Source organism: Lactuca saligna, chromosome 8, assembly GCF_052625555.1.
Source record: "Lactuca saligna cultivar CGN05327 chromosome 8, ASM5262555v1, whole genome shotgun sequence".
NCBI lineage: Eukaryota > Viridiplantae > Streptophyta > Magnoliopsida > Asterales > Asteraceae > Lactuca > Lactuca saligna.
Window position 1 is genome coordinate 87,671,484 of NC_136424.1, and position 17,990 is coordinate 87,689,473.

Genomic DNA, 17,990 nt, shown 5'->3' on the forward strand with positions numbered 1-17,990 from the left:
AGTAACTTGATGTTATAAAACACATTGTTGTGTATAGTTGGTTAATGAATAAGTAAATGCATATAAGTCGAAGTTTATCTGTAAATTTTATCCTAAGAGGGTAGAAGAGATATCTTGGCCGCTCGATGATTTGATTTGACTTATGTGCCGGGCCCGGTCAGAACTAAATTGATGTGTTCGATTAAGTTCTATGTCAAATAAATCGAAGATCGAGAAATCTAAATGCTAGACTAACCATTCCATAGGATTGTCAGCATGATATCTAACAGAGGACTGTACGATCCCTTATCTGAAGGACAAGATTGATTAGATCAGAGTTGACAGCGTCTTTGAGAGCTACGATTGCAAACCGTATTGTACTTGTACAGTTACTAGACTTATCCAAGTGGGAGACTGTTGGAATAGTGTCTAAGGCTATAACTATATTCGGTGGTGCATGGTCCTTTTGGGTTTCCTTCACCATAGCAACTTGAAGGATGATTTGTTAAGAGAGAGTAAATATTATAAGGAATAATATTTAGCTATTTGATTAATATAAGTCATAAATTAATTGGTATTAATTGGTGACTTAAAGAGATTAATTAAATAAGAGGGTATAAACTGTCAATTGTTTGATAGTTAGACATTAGACTATAAATCCATTAAGATACTCCTTGGACGGATTCTAAAAGCTTTAGGATAGCTCAAAATCGTCCATAGGGTTATCTATGGAATGGATTTGGATAGCCTTAAGAGAAGATTATCCAATTAGGGTTTAGGGTGAAACCCTTAAGGAGTCTAAAGATATAAATAGGCCCTTGGGATGTGGAATTCGTGTACAACCTTTCAGAACCTAAAGCAAGGAACCTCTGGTTGAATTCCATCCCCTCTCCTCTCTCCTAAATCATCTTGTTTGCTATTGGTGTTTGTAAGCCATTAGAGGAGTGACAATTGTGACTCTAGAAGCTCCAAGACAACCAAGATCAACAAGGGATTCAAAGGTATGATTCTAGATCTGTTTCATCATTGTTATTTAACCTAATTAGCCATTAGAAGTCTTGGATTCAAAAGCATGTTTATTAGAAAGCCTAGATCCAAGCAATAGGGTTTTGCATGCGCACATAGGAAAGTTCTTATGGCTAAAACCCAACAGTGGTATCAGAGCCTAGATTGGTTTTCTTTAAATTGTTGCTTGAATAACTGAAACAAACCTGCAAAATTCGATTTTTTGGGTTTTGAGTCACTGACTCGTCAAGTTCCAAGGTGGACTCGTCGAGTAGGCCTGACTCGTCGAGTCCCCTTGTGCACTCGGCGAGTCCAAGCGTCAGGAATGGCCAGATTCGGGATTTTTTCATAATTATCTTATGGAAACTTACCTTAATCATATTAGATCAATGTAAATCCGATTTTTTGATAAATATGACTGTTATCTTGATCTAATTAAAGATATTTATCATCTAATAAAATATTTAATTTCCTTATATGATAATAATTAATTATTTTGGTAATTATCTTCAAAGAAATCAAGATAAATCAAATAAAGATAATTAGAATATTAATTGTTAATTGGAATTATTTGTTATTTGATCCTCTATGTTTTTAAATGTTTAAAACCTACCCTTAAGTTTTGAAATTTATATTTGTGATTAAAAGTTTTAATTTAGACAACTTAAATTTCAAACCCTAGATTTTGAAAAGTTTAAAATGCAACCCTATACTTATATGATATTACTAGAATAATATATATATGTATAACTAAATGCTAGTCTTACCGCTAGTAGGCCTCATTCACGAAGCGGATCTATAAGGTGGGTATAAGGTTGCGGCCTATAAAATGGCGCTTAATGGGTGTACACTCACACCCACCGCTTGCTTGATTGGTGGAGGGTCGTTAGCCGAACGGGTAGGATAGGGCAACCTCATCCTCTCATTAAAAGTATAATAAGAAATACGAAGTAACTAAACTTTCTTTTTAAAATTTCCCAATCTTAGTTACTTTAGGAAAAGTGAATAGATGCAATCCCATGAAATTACACTTTGCACCTTGCTAAGATGTTAGTGGAGCGTGTGTGGTTTACCGGCACACTAATTGGTTCTAAGCGAAGGTGGCAAAGGGTGATTCATTGTTTATCATAGTTCGATGGAGCGTGTGTGGTTTACCGGCACATCGAATAGGTGATCGTAACAATGAAGGCACCATGTGAATTTGCATGGTAATTCACACCCGCTTTGTGATCCTCGGCATCCCAGTCACAAACAAGAGGGGCATATCGAGATTTAAACATGCCATTGAATAGTTCAATGAATCTCATCCGAACCTAGGAATTCTCAAAAACACTTAGGACTAAAAGTTTAAGTTTTGTGATGGAGAATTAGTGAATCGTCATTCACTTACCTTCAATTTATTTGCATGTTGGATTACGGCATCCCTTTTCTAGTATGTAAATGTTATTGTTGGATCCTAGCCCTAATTTTTCTTATTGGGGGATAATTAGGGATTCTTGTTCTAATCTATCTTTGTCCTTTCTATAGATGTCAAACGCAAACAAAGCTGCTGCTAGTTCTTTCACGTTGATGAGCCTTTGCCAAAAGGTCACCTTCGATGGAACGAACTTTGGCGATGGATAAGATACATTCGCACCATTGCTCGCTATGAGGATAAAGAGTATGTCCTCGACGAGAAGCTCGAGAAAATCAACCCCGAAGTTGCTACTCCCGCCGAAATCACCGCCTTTGAAACTCATGAGCGAGATGCGACAAAAGTACATTGCATCATGATCGCCACCATGAACTCCGAATTCCAAAAGTCCTACGAGGACATGTATCCATACGAGATGCATCAAGACTTGTTGGAGAGGTACCACCAAAACGCGAGACAAGAGCGTTACGAGATCTTCACTAACATGATTTCCGCCAAGATGGGTCATGGAGAATCTCTTACCGTGCACTTGCAAAAGTTGCAAAGGTATGTCGACCGTCTTCGCAAGTTAAATGTTGACTTCGGCGAAGACTTGGCGATCGACATGGTGCTTCACTCTTTGCCTCCGATGTATAATCAATTTAGGATGACCTACCACATGAACAAAGAGGAGGTCACTCTAAGTAAACTCCAAGGTCTCTTGAGGGTTGCTGAGAGCAATTTCAAAGACAAGTCTGTTGCACCAACTCCCAATCCATCCGCTGCTCCTGTCTTGGCTATTGGTCAAGGGAAGGGAAATAAGAGGAAAGCTTCTTCAAATAACTATCGAAAGGTGAAAGCCCGAGATGGTTCCTCTTCTAGTGGGACCAAAGTTGATCCCTCTAAGCCCTGCTCTAACCCGAAGGAGGCAGAGTGCCACCACTGCCACAAGATAGGACATTGGAAGAGAAGATGCCCGGATTACCTGCAAGCCATCAAGGAAGGAAAGATCAAGCCATCTTTCGCAGGTATATATGCAATAGAATCTAACGATTCTAATCATGCTATTTCTTGGGTTCTTGACACCGGTTGTGGTTATCACATTTGTTCTAATGTGCAGGGACTAAGAAGAAGTAGGGATGTGGAGCAAGGAAGGATCAATCTAATCATGGGGAACAGAAGATCGTCGCCTGTGACCAAGATTGGAGTGTATTCTTTAGTGCTTAAGAATAGTTTAGTTTTAGATTTGAACAATTGTTGCTATTCGCCAGAAATGGCTAGAAACATCATTTCATTTCATGGTTTATATAGACAAGGATTTAGATTTTCTTTTAATAATGAGAATGGTTCTATTTTGGCTTATCTAAATGGTTTCTTTTACTTTGAAGCTATACCATGTAATGGAATATATGAAACTGTTATGATTGTTGATAACTTAGGAAATGATGTTTTGAATATTGATTCTTCCCTTAGTATGGATAAAGCATCCTTGTGGCATTGTCGTCTTGGACATGTCAACAAGAAACGCATAGCCCAAATCCAAAAGGATGGAGTGTTGGAGTCATTCGACCTTAGGGAAGATGACACATGCGAGTCTTGCTTGCTTGGAAAGATGACTAAGTCACCCTTCACGAGTACTTGTGAAAGGGGTGAGGGACTATTAGACCTAATACATACCGATGTATGTGGACCTTTTAAATCAACCACGAAGGATGGGAACCGCTTCTATGTGACCTTTACCGATGATTATAGTAGATATGGGTATATCTATTTAATCAAGCAAAAGTCAGAAACCTTTGAAAAGTTCAAAGAGTTCAAGAATGAAGTGGAGAATCAATTGGGCAGGAAAATCAAGATGCTTCGATCCGATCGAGGAGGAGAGTACCTAAGTCTTGAATTCCACGATTATCTCAAGGAGTGTGGAATAGTTTCGCAATTAACGCCTCCTAGGACACCGCAGTTGAATGGTGTGGCAGAAAGGCGTAATCGAACCTTATTGGATATGGTTCACTCTATGATGAGTCGTGCTTCACTACCTATCTTCTTTTGAGGGTATGCCTTAGAGACTGCCGCCCATATCCTTAACCGAGTCCCTACTAAGAAGGTTGCCAAAACACCTCACGAGATGTGGACGGGGAAAGCTCCCTCGTTGGCACATATCAAGGTTTGGGGTTGCGAGGCTTTTGTAAGACGAGATACTCACGACAAGCTTCAACCTTGAAGTGAGCGATGTATTTTCATCGGCTACCCGCAAACTTCCTTTGGATATCTCTTCTATAGACCGAAAGATAATGTTATCTTTGTTGCGAGGAGAGGAGTTTTCCGAGAGCGAGAACTCATAAGCCAAGGAGACAGTGGGAGGCAAATCGAACTTGAAGAGATTCAAGAGTCGATAGATGAAGGAACCTCTACCGCTGGCGTTCAACCCGAGGAGGAAACTCCGGTTGAACCAATTGACGAATCCTTACCTCTTAGACGTTCCGATAGAGTTAGAGTTCAACCCCAGTTTTATGGTTTTCATATTACTACCGAAGGGAACACGTATATTAGTGATGGTACACTAGTAAATCTTGATGAACCTAATAGCTATAAGGAAGCCATGGCAGGCCCGGAGTCTGCGAAATGGAAAGAGGCGATGGATAGCGAGATCCAATCCATGTACGATAACCAAGTTTGGAATTTGGTTGATTACGTGCCCGAACGTAAGACCGTAGGGTGCAAGTGGATCTTCAAGAAGAAGACCGACGTGGATGGGAACGTACACACATATAAGGCGCGATTGGTCGCGAAGGGCTTTACTCAAACTCCCGGAGTTGACTATGATGAGACCTTCTCACCAGTTGCGAAGATTAAATCTATTAGAGTGATGCTAGCGATTGCCGCATTTCATGATTATGAGATTTGGAAAATGGATGTCAAGACCGCTTTCCTTAACGGAAAGTTGGCTGAGGATGTTTACATGGCTCAGCCAGAGGGGTTTGTGGATCCGAAGCATCCGAATAGAGTGTGTAAGCTTGAAAAGTCCATTTATGGACTTAAGCAAGCGTCTCGTAGATGGAATCTTTGCTTCGATGAGAAAGTCAAAGAGTTTGGATTTGTACGAAGCGAAGATGAATCTTGTGTATATGTCAAAGCCAGTGGGAGTATAGTAAGCTTCCTCGTTCTATATGTCGATGACATATTACTCATAGGAAACGACATCCGGACTCTGCAGGAGGTTAAGTCCTGGCTCGGGAAGTGCTTCGCTATGAAGGACCTCGGAGAGGCTTCTTACATTTTGGGAATAAGGATAGTAAGAGAAAGAAGTAAGAGACTAATTGGACTTAGTCAGAATACTTACTTGGAGAAGGTACTAAAACGTTTTAGTATGGAGAACTCAAAGAAGGGGGAACTACCGATACAAGGAAATGCCAAGTTGAGTAAGACTCAAAGTCCGAGTACCAAAGCTGAGATAGCAGAAATGAGCCGAGTACCATACGCTTCCGCAGTTGGCTCAATCATGTACGCTATGACTTGTACTCGCCATGATGTAGCCTTCGCTTTGAGCATGGTTAGTAGATATCAAGGGAACCCTGGAAAAGCACATTGGATTGCGGTGAAGAACATCCTTAAGTACCTTCGGAGGACGAAAGAATGGTTCTTAATCCTTGGAGGGAGCGATGACTTGAAGGTGCGAGGGTATAGTGACGCCAGCTTTCAAACCGACAGGGACAACTATCGTTCGCAGTCGGGCTGGGTCTTTACCCTAAATGGAGGAGCAGTGACATGGAAAAGTTCCAAGCAGGAAACCGTAGCTGATTCAACGTGCGAATCAGAGTACATCGCAGCGAGCGAAGCGTCGAAGGAGGCAATATGGCTGAAGAACTTCATCGGTGATCTTGGAGTTGTGTCGGCCATAAAGGACCCCATGGAGATTTTCTGTGATAACGAAGGTGCGGTTGCCTTGACCAAGGAACCGAGGGATCATGGTAGATCTCGACATATCGACAGAAAATATCACTTCATTAGACATCGTGTAGAAGAAGGACAACTCGTAGTGAAGAGGATATCATCAGAAGATAACCCAGCAGATCCGCTTACGAAGGGACTGAGTAGGGTTAAGCACTTGCAGCATGCTAGGAGTATTGGGCTGAAGGATGATATTAGCATAGATTAGATAGTATTAGAAACGTATAATAGATAAATGTAATTGACATTTGATGATTAAATAAAGAAGTTTTATTTATGAGTAAAGTTACTATCACATGTTAGTTGTTTAACTATTGTTTCACTTTGCATGTTTTGACTTCCAGAATAATTGAGTTTATTAGGAATAATCGAATTATTCAAATGGTCCACAATCGTTCATATGTTGGGAGTAGATATGAATGAAGATTGTCATGAATTGGTGTGTAGAATGTCTAAATGGTGTTAGACATAGCAAGGGTTGCTGCAACGTTCATGAGTGCTTATGAACTGGTTTTGAGCATTGGAATAAACCCGCGCTTGCTGGAATCACCTTATTGAATACGATATAAAAGGTGATCGCGAGACGATAATATCATATGGTCTTAAAACCTAGATATATGGTTTATTATTTGTTAATTGATTGTGCATTGATAATGCGAAAACGCATCAGTAACTTGATGTTATAAAACACATTGTTGTGTATAGTTGGTTAATGAATAAGTAAATGCATATAAGTCGAAGTTTATCTGTAAATTTTATCCTAAGAGGGTAGAAGAGATATCTTGGCCGCTCGATGATTTGATTTGACTTATGTGCCGGGCCCGGTCAGAACTGAATTGATGTGTTCGATTAAGTTCTATGTCAAATAAATCGAAGATCGAGAAATCTAAATGCTAGACTAACCATTCCATAGGATTGTCAGCATGATATCTAACAGAGGACTGTACGATCCCTTATCTGAAGGACAAGATTGATTAGATCAGAGTTGACAGCGTCTTTGAGAGCTACGATTGCAAACCGTATTGTACTTGTACAGTTACTAGACTTATCCAAGTGGGAGACTGTTGGAATAGTGTCTAAGGCTATAACTATATTCGGTGGTGCATGGTCCTTTTGGGTTTCCTTCACCATAGCAACTTGAAGGATGATTTGTTAAGAGAGAGTAAATATTATAAGGAATAATATTTAGCTATTTGATTAATATAAGTCATAAATTAATTGGTATTAATTGGTGACTTAAAGAGATTAATTAAATAAGAGGGTATAAACTGTCAATTGTTTGATAGTTAGACATTAGACTATAAATCCATTAAGATACTCCTTGGACGGATTCTAAAAGCTTTAGGATAGCTCAAAATCGTCCATAGGGTTATCTATGGAATGGATTTGGATAGCCTTAAGAGAAGATTATCCAATTAGGGTTTAGGGTGAAACCCTTAAGGAGTCTAAAGATATAAATAGGCCCTTGGGATGTGGAATTCGTGTACAACCTTTCAGAACCTAAAGCAAGGAACCTCTGGTCGAATTCCATCCCCTCTCCTCTCTCCTAAATCATCTTGTTTGCTATTGGTGTTTGTAAGCCATTAGAGGAGTGACAATTGTGACTCTAGAAGCTCCAAGACAACCAAGATCAACAAGGGATTCAAAGGTATGATTCTAGATCTGTTTCATCATTGTTATTTAACCTAATTAGCCATTAGAAGTCTTGGATTCAAAAGCATGTTTATTAGAAAGCCTAGATCCAAGCAATAGGGTTTTGCATGCGCACATAGGAAAGTTCTTATGGCTAAAACCCAACAATTAGGATCATTGTGGGTGTCTAAGTCTTCACTTAACACCAAGCACTTATCTGACACTTCCATACGATCCACTCACTGCAGGTAAGTTCATACCCCTTAATTAACCTTTTAAACGTTCTTAAATGTTTATAAATGCTTTTATGGGGGGAATACAAGTTGAATCATGATAGTTATAATATCAATCACATGTGATTAATAACTAGCATGCAAATGGATATACTAAACTTTTAGCTGTTTTACCAAATATATTACTTCAAATGACTTTCTCAAACGTTTTTACATGTTAAAACTCCTTATCAAACTATCTTACTTACTGTATGTTTCATTTCAAACTCTGTTACTATTGTGTTTCAAACAAAGGTTTTTACTATACTTAAAACTGTTTTATCCGGCAAACTACTTTCAAATCATTTTATAATCTGACATCAAGTCATTATTTCTTAGTTATTAAACTTTTCCAAGATTTTACCAAAATTCTTTTATACTTTTATATTGTCAAATGCATGCCTATATATGTATATTTATATAAGTAATTTTTAATGGACTTAGAATGGCTAGCTCGCTTTATCTCCTTTTCCTCGTTTGGATGTGGTCTTAGGGTATCGGTTATTCATCCGAATGTCATCTAAATAGTAGTTATATATCATGTATACATATATAGACATAAAGGTTCTATCAGTCAGTCCAGTACCTTTGGGTAGCAAAGGCACACTTACGGTTACACACGTACATTACTAGTAACTATAATAGGCATAGTTAAGAGATACTACTTACTAACTCAAGTACAAGGAATTACAAAAGAGTCAGTTCGTTCATGAGTCTATACGAATACATTATATACTATATGAAGAGATACTATTACATAGATACTAGTAAAGAGATACGATTACATACTACGTAATGAGATACTATTACATGTTATATGAGTAGACACTATTACATACATTATGTGACTTACCATTCCACCCCCAGGGCTGTTAGCTACAGTAAGGAAGATGTACATTGTCGCATGTCTACGGTCAACACTATTCGACAAGTTACTCCGTCGTGATTATCCTAGTACCAAAGGATAATACTTGAATGATTATATTATTTTCCTTATTACCTTTATTTTGTGACACATTCACATAATCGACGAGGTAGATTAGATGAATAATAATAGTTGTACAATGGAAAAACCTTCACTTATGTAGAGGTTCAAACCTTCAAAACAGTGGAGTCTTGGTAGAAGACTACATTTTATACTAGTAGGAAATATGGGATTTTCTAGGTTTTTCAAACGTTTACAATCACTTACAAACATTTTCATACTTATACAAACTTGTCTTCAAAACAATTACAAGTCTTTCATTACATGTTTTACAAATCAATGACACTAAATTACTTATGAATTCACCAGCTTTATTGCTGATATTCGCTTTCAAAATAACTTGTATTCTCATGTCACAAATAGATAGGTACGACGACCAGGTTTTATGAAGACGGAGAGGTCAAGACTCGTCTTTTATTTCGAGTATTCATTATGTTGTTTTATACTTTGAAAGAACACACTTGTAATTAAAATTATACTATTAATGCAATGGATGATGTTGTTGCTTGTTTACTACTTTTCATTGTTGTGATACATTACATAACGTCCTCCACCCCAGAACGTTTCCGTCGTTCTCGGTTTTGGGGTGTGACAGATTGGTATTACAACATTGTTTATAGTGAATTAAGTATATCAGCCCATGAAAGATATGCTACCTGTAAATACAATGGGATTAAAATACTCTGACCAAGAGTATATACTTTTAAATAATAAAATATTTAACTAAGTATACATGCATGCATTCATACTAAAATCAGTGTCACAATGACAAGAACAAAAGTATTACGATTGTTGAATATCACAAGTAAGCTCGGGGATGTATGGTAAGTCGTGGGAGTGGCATAGCCTAATCAACTATGCTAGTCCGAGGAGTGATTAGCATATGCCCAAGAATGGTTGTGATGTGGCAACAAGTCTAAAAACTTACCAACACTATCACAATGAGAACTTTAGAACAAAACATAAAGTAAAATACTATAGGAGTATTTAAAGATACTATCCAATAACAATACTAAAAGTGTACAATAACAAGAAACGAATGAATCAAACATGAAACAAAGATACTATACGAGTATCTTGACAAACCATTTTTAATTTACGTGGGAATTAAAGACCCTTACTGATAGAACTATAATTGTAGGGTGGATACTTCCAAAAGTTGCATATAATAAAGATCTCATAGACTTAGAATATGTGTTTTCGCTTTATTTCCTTTTCCTCGTTTGGATGTGGACTTAGAGTAGGATCACATATTCGAAGGGCTATTAGATCCAAGTTATATATAATTTGTAAGCACCAAGTGGTTATAGAAGGACCCAGTAAGGATCACATGTTAAAAATCTAGTTTTAGAAATAGATTCTTTAGACACTTCCTTTATCGCACCGACAACATACCTAGAGACACCACCTCACTAGGACAGTCCATAGAGGAGTCAAGGAGGGACCAGGAGGAAGCCACATATATAACATCGAGAAGGGATCAGAAAAAGAGTACGAAGCTAGAGGAATACCAGAAGATATCACATGAACATAAGAGGACACCAGATTACTTTTAACAGGAGTAGAAAAGAGGAAACCACTCGCGAGTCATGGGAGGTGGCAGAGAACATTACACGTCGCCCTAACAACTAAAAGATCCATACAACCTAGTGAGTCGGTGAATACACCACTCACACTATGTGGTAGGCTTAGAGTATATATAATTACAATTTGGATAACAATGATTTGACAGTCGAATAGTTCTCGACAATCCTTGTACAAATACTTTCATTCTTCTATCATTAGATCCCTATACCAATCATACTATCTTTTGTTGTTGAACTATGGCGATTTAGTTCATGAGACACATTCATTTTCTATACTATCGAGGTCTTATCGTTTTCTTATATTTTCAACTTATAATTGAAAGATGCCTCCTAGAAGATATCCAAGATGTAACAATGGTAACGAAGCACCTATACCACCCCCGCCACCACCTCCTCAGTTCGACGCTGCTATGTTCCAAGCAGCAGTCACGGCGGCTATAGCGGCTACCATGACACATATCAATACTTCTGGTGCAACTGGTTCGGGAATTGGTGCACTTCCTTCAAACCATGGCGAGAGTCATGGGAACTCACGAGAGTGCACCTATAAAGATTTTACGAACGCCAAACCCCTGAATTTTAATGGAACTGGAAGGGTTATAATATTAAGACAATTGATAGAAAAGACAGAAGCAGTCTTTGAAATCTGCGCCTGTCCAGAGAACAACAAGGTCAAGTTTGCTACTTGTACCTTTTTAGAAAAAACTTTAACTTGGTGGAATGGCCACGTTAAGGCACTAACTCTGATAGTGGCAAATTCGATAAGTTGGGAAAATTTAAAAGCCATGCTAATGCGAGAGTACTATCTGTGAGGAGAAATTCAAAAACTCAAGAAGGAACTCTGGAATCTAAAAATGGTTGGTACTGATATATCAGCCTATATGAGTAGATTCTGTGATCTAGCAATTCTTTGCCCATATATGGTTGCTCCTGAGAGCAAGAAAATAGAGAGATATATGTGGGGACTGACATCCCAAATTCATACAAGTGTGTTAGCATCACAGCCTGATACTATTGACAGTGCCAAGGAACTAGCACAATCTATTGTTGACCACGGAAACTATACGAGTTTAAAGATTTATGCATCTGTTCAACAAATGGGAAACGACCACAACAACAGGAAGCAGGGTTGGAACAAGAGGAAAGAGAAGTCCTCACAAGAACCCTCAAAGAAGCAACAACTAGTTACAGTTAATGATGTCACTGTACCTACTAATCTCTTACCACCTAAGCCTTACACTGGTAACCTTCCAAAGTGCAACAAATGCACATTCCATCATCATGGTCCTTGCCGTGAAATGCAGTGCGCTAACTGCGACAAGAAAGGGCACACTGCCCGTTTTTGCAAACTTCCGACAAGGCCAATTAATCAAGTTCTCGGTGTGGGCACGAGCCCAACTTGTTATGGTTGTGGAGAAGCGGGCCATTACAAAAGAAATTGCCCAAAGGCACGAAATGCTGGTGCAGATGGGCAAATACTAATGATCACCGCCGCTGGAGGGACTATTCCAAATCCACGTTAAACTTCTAGTACGTTCAGTAGCGTTTATGATAGACTCCTAAACTTTTAAAAACTAGGGAAACTAGAGTCATATCTTTTGCGAGATCCCATCATGTTCTTAGGGATTCCCGTGCTGCTTGTACTTGCTTTTTGGAGAATACCTTGTTCGCATCAATAGTCTTGTAGTAGTCTAAAGTACTGAAACTCTGTTAAAAGTTGAACTTTTGTGTTTTGTCTGTAACGCCTTTATGATCAAATCTAGTACCTTTATTTTCAAGTGATTCCAGTATTATCATACAACTTGAGCCAGTTCGATCCTCACAATACCAGTCTCGTACGCATGTCTCTTTCTCCGTAAACACCTTTCTAGCGAAGCCGTGATTTCAAAACGCCGAAGTACTCATGCGTAGAGTATCTCACATTTCTTATCCTTTCCAAAGAAACCGCAACAAACCTCCTTGGAGTACCACTCGTGCAGTACGTCAAGATCAATACAAGGACTCTTACGGTTAATCTATCGTTGAAGAATGTATACACAAGGGTGGTATATAATCAAGGTTCTACAGGTTTAGAATTGATGATTCCACTTTAACTTCTTTTCCTTGTTGGGATGTGAGCTTAAGGAAGAATCATTTATTCGACTACCTTTTCAATCTTAATTATTTACGACTCGTATACACGAGACAATGATTAATGAACCATGTATAAATTCTAATATGAACTTCAGGACGGAAACTACCCAGGACTACGAATAAACACATCGTCATGGGAACAAACTTAGAACCCAATACTACTCCTGTAACCAATGCGCCCGTAGTATTCATAAACTTAATGAATAGGGTACTCCATTCTTACTAGGGTCAGTTCGTCATTGTCCTTGTAAATGACTTACTTATCTACTCTGGTAGTAGGAAGGAAATCATAAAGAGCATCTACAACAAACCATGGAAACATTACGATCAGACGAAAGAAGCAACACCGCATCCCGTTAGTGAAGTTTTGCTAGAATGCCAACCGAGGACCTGAATTCACTTGGGAGCATGAGAGTAAATCGAATAGGAAGTATCCCCACCTCCTTGCTCGAGTATTCATACTTACTCTTTTACCTAAATTCTAATTTCGGGACGAAATTCCCTCTAACCGGGGGGGGGGGGGGGGGATGATGTGACAACCCGAAATTTTCTATCAAGTACAGTCAAACACTTCATTGAAAGTCAAACTCTATTATGTCACCTTTTAGCACAACTAGGAGTTTATTTGAGCGTTCTGAGCCTTGTACACTTAAGGGATAAGTGCCGGGGTTTATCTGCTGAAGTTATTGCTCAAAGAACAAGCCTTAAACAACATGTCAAGGAGTTCACGGCCACCTCAATGGAGTTTACGGCCATAAACTCCATAAGGGTCGTAAACTCCTCATATATGATGAATGTTAAGCCATTAGTTCATTTCCTTCTTTCCCTTGGCTGAAATCCTCTCAAGTATCCTCCCGATCTTCGACCCCGATATTCAAAACTCGTAAGTTTCTTGTCCTAACTAGTTGATATCTTACATGAACTAGTGATCTTACATGATTTCATCCGTGAAATCATTCCATTTTGTAGATCTTCAAGTTTCACCAAGAACACCAAGAACACACACTAGTGTTTTTGGCCAAAAACAACCATCAAGCTCCTAGATCATAAGTACTCTTGTTCTAAGTCGTTGTACACTAGGTTTCACATGTTTAGGGCTTTGAAATCACAAAGAATCATGTGATCCAAGGAGTTTACGGCCAAGACATGTTCTTGGGTCGTATACCCCTTTAAGTGGGGTAAAATGCACCCTAACACCTTACCAAGCCTTGAAACTTAGTATAGAACCTTACACCATTGAACTAGGGACTTCAAGACACGAAATGGTACTTCATACCATGACTTTACGGTCGTAAACTCATGGGGAAGTGGTCCCCAGGCCGTAAACTCAATATAAGGTCATTCTTGGACCTTAAACCCACCTAGCCTCTTGTTTACGCCTTGGAGCACCTAACCACTTAAGACATGATAGCTATAAGCCTCATTTGGAGACCCATTTGATTGAAGTGAATGGTTTGTACAGATAGAAATTTCGGGCTGTCACATGTATGGTCGAGATCCTCCTCTCCTTCTGCCTTATGTAACGGGCGAAACCAAAAATGCATAATTGGAACAACAATTAGTTAATCGCGATCATATGTTGCAATTGTTACGTCTTAACCTTACGAAAGCTCAAGATAGGATACGTAATCAAGCCAATACCAAACGACGCGAAGTTAATTTTTAGGTTTGGGATTATGCATTCTTAAAGATTCAACCTTACTGACAACACAACTTAGCTAAACGTTGTTTTGAAAAGTTATCTCTTTGATTCTTTGGTCCTTATCCGAATAAAAGTGTCATTGGGCCAGTGGCTTATAAGCTCGAATTACCTCCGGATGCGAAAATACATCCTGTGTTTCATGTTTCTATGCTCAAACCAGTTCCAGGGTCTTTTTCTCCAACCTCTATTGCTCCTTTGCCTATCACAAAGGATTGGGAGTTTGAGTTCGATGGGTGCATGAAGCAGGCCAACCTGTACTCAAATTAGTGGTTTCTAGGAATAACCGTCCTATGGAAGAAGCTTCTTGGGAATCTTACGATCTGTTTGTTGAGCAATTTCCTTATTTTTAACTTGAGGAGAAGTCATTTTACCGATGGAGAAGTAATGAAAAGAACCTACAAGTGTATATAAGAAAGAAGTCATGAGTTAAGAGACAGGAGCAAGAGAAGTTTAATGCCCTTTTTGGAAATCAGTTGGATCCTTTAGGCCAACCATGTAACAGTTAAAAGAGAAGGAACTATTATGATCCAATAAGTTAGGAGCAGTTATCTTTTGTAACAAACATGTAGTTGATGTTTTTCAGTTGTAAGTCAGATAATAAGTTATTTGTGTTCTTGTAATCAAGGAGATTTGCCATCTCGAATTTGGCCCTGTTAATCTAAGTCGTAAGCATTCAGCTATTTAAATTAATCAGTTCCTATCAGAGTCTCTCTCTCTCTCTCTCTCTCTCTCTCTCTTTATATATATATATTATATATATATATATATATATATATATATATATATATATATATATATATATATATATATATATATATATATATATATAGGGAAAACGGGGATATACATTACATCCCCACCTAAGCTTAGGTACTAAACCTCTTCAAAATACATTGTTTTACTATATAAAGATTACAGTTAATGGATTCACGATTAATACTTTAAGATGTAAATTCAAGATCGACACAATAGGGTTTAGGGTTTAGGGTTCAGGGCTTAGGGTTTAGGTTTAGGGTTTAGGGTTTAGGATTTAGGTTTAAGGTTTAGGGTTTAGGGTTTAGATTCAGTGTTTAGGGTTTAGGGTTTAGTAATGTTCACTTGGGTGAATTAATAAACGATAATGGAGGAAAGAAAACAGAAATGGTAAAACGATAATGAAAGAAAGAAATGTTATGGAGGATGATATATTTACCAAGTGAAACCAAACCGGGTATATTTAGCAAGTTAAAACGATATATTTAGCAATGTTATGGAGAATGATATATTTTAGAAGTTTAGTACCTAAGCTTAGGTGAGACTGTAAAGTGTATTATATATATATATATATATATATATATATATATATATATATATATATATATATATATATATATATATATATTCCAAGGTGTAAAATTATATTCCGAAGATAAGACATGTGAACAAAAAGCTAATATCAATTACATGGAAAATCAAAGTACCTTTCTACCAGGAATAAATTCAATGGTAGGACCACCGGCGACCTCAACAGCAACGACACCCGCAAGCTGCCAATAGACCGCTTGCTTATCGATAAGTACATAATATAAATTTAAAAGAACCAAAAAGCATTAGTCTCTGTGCTAAATATGATTGAAATACCCTGATAAATGTCAGCATATGAAATTATTGGATGCTTTATCTTTATTTGTTCTGCAATGTAATGTACCATCAATAAACTTATTATATTACTTTTGTGAAGGAAAGTTAACTATGTAAATAAGAATGTTGCGACAATACAGAACAACACAAGCAGTTTACCGCAAAAGTCAATGGCAGTTTTCAGTCCTTTGTTAACGCTTTGTTCAAACTCTTCCGGCTTCCTAATGGAGCCATTTGGACCTCCCGTCTGCGTCTCCTTGCAATAAGTTGCAGCATCATGAAATCTACGTACAATCATATCATTTTCAATTTGATCATCACAATATGTTATAGATAAACAAGAAGGATCTTACGCTAAACGGAGCATGATCGGGGCACAACTTTTGCTAGAGATCAGATGATGTAAGTCTCGACGAGCTTTTCGAATTTCTGCACTGTACACGGCATCAACAACGGGCATTTCCATTAATGAATGGTGGTTCATTTGGGAGAGAATGAAGAACGAACGACTCGTGTGTCTGTGTTTATGCAAATTAAATTGGGTTAGGGTTTGGTAAACAACTTGCCATGCACAAAAACCACTTTAAAAGTGCTTATTAATTAGCTTATATATAGTAGAAAAACATAATTTGAGAAAAAATGTTCATATTATAGCTTTTGCGGTAGCAAAACGGTGTAAGCTGATACATACTTTTTGGAGTGTTGTTTTAGCAAAAACTCCTAATATATGAAAAATGAATCGAAAAGACATGCTTATATTTTGGCCTATTTGTTTACTTACATATAAAACTTTATCTTTAATCATTTATATAATCTTACACATTAAAATGACCAAAAAAGAGATGTCTAGCTTTCCTTCAAGATGGTGAGGAACAAGTTATATATTGTGATTTCAAGCTTCTAATATCCTACTTGATGAGGTACAACAACATTGATCATAGCCTATAATAATTGCATAACTAATTTTCCAGATTTTAAGATTTACCCAACACTCAATTGCTATGACCTTGCATGAATTCATTGCAAAATATCCGATTTTGATTTTGCCTAAGGCGAAGGCAGGTTCAACCGGTGATAAGACCCATGATTCAACTCAAGTAATCTACATGTCCTACCTAGCTTCTAACTGAAAGCCCTAAGTATATCTGTTGTTAATTTCGGTATCCAATGAAATTACCACTAGTTTTAATTAATTATATCTGTTGTTAATTTCGGTAACTAGCCTGAAGATATATGAATTTCTCCATATACACGGGCTGAGTACAAAACCTAACTTAATTCATAAAATCATTAATTTAAGGAACCATACCTCTAATTTCAATGCCTTAATTCAATCTGTGTAACCAATCAAAGCATTCTGGATCAAAATCTGCAAAATGGTTCCTTTCTCGATCATTGAATTAGGATTCTGAATTTCTAGGGCGAGAACGTCGAAGGACCATGATGCCTCTATTCCATTGATTTGTCGCTTTGACTACTCTTTGATGAAATCCTTAGGAGTTTTGGTGATAAAAAAAATAGCGCAACAGAAATTCCCATGGTTTTTTATTTTTATTTTTATTTTTACTTTTTTTTATAAAAGTGCACACACCTACAGCCGACTTTAACGGATTAACGCGACATCCCTGTACCGTTGCATGGCTTTCTTCCCGCCCAAAAGAGCCCTATACGGTTTATTTCCTTAATTCCCTACTTAACCCACTTTATTATTGTTTTTTATTTTATGGAATTACAA

At 37.7% G+C, this 17,990-nt stretch overlaps 1 protein-coding gene across 1 annotated transcript in view; it reads right to left on the reverse strand.

The window, feature by feature from the left end:
- Positions 1–17,717, reverse strand: part of LOC145009849 (putative L-ascorbate peroxidase 3, peroxisomal) — a 39,386-nt gene extending 21,669 nt beyond the window's left edge. The window contains exons 1-5 of the mRNA XM_078968480.1: positions 17,565–17,717; positions 16,609–16,773; positions 16,415–16,539; positions 16,256–16,306; positions 16,096–16,175 (exon numbers count right to left, since the gene is read on the reverse strand). Coding sequence (XP_078824606.1) covers positions 16,096–16,175; positions 16,256–16,306; positions 16,415–16,539; positions 16,609–16,739 — 387 coding nt within the window. The 5' untranslated portion in view covers positions 16,740–16,773; positions 17,565–17,717. The remainder of the gene's footprint in view (positions 1–16,095; positions 16,176–16,255; positions 16,307–16,414; positions 16,540–16,608; positions 16,774–17,564) is intronic.
- Positions 17,718–17,990: the final 273 nt, after the last annotated feature.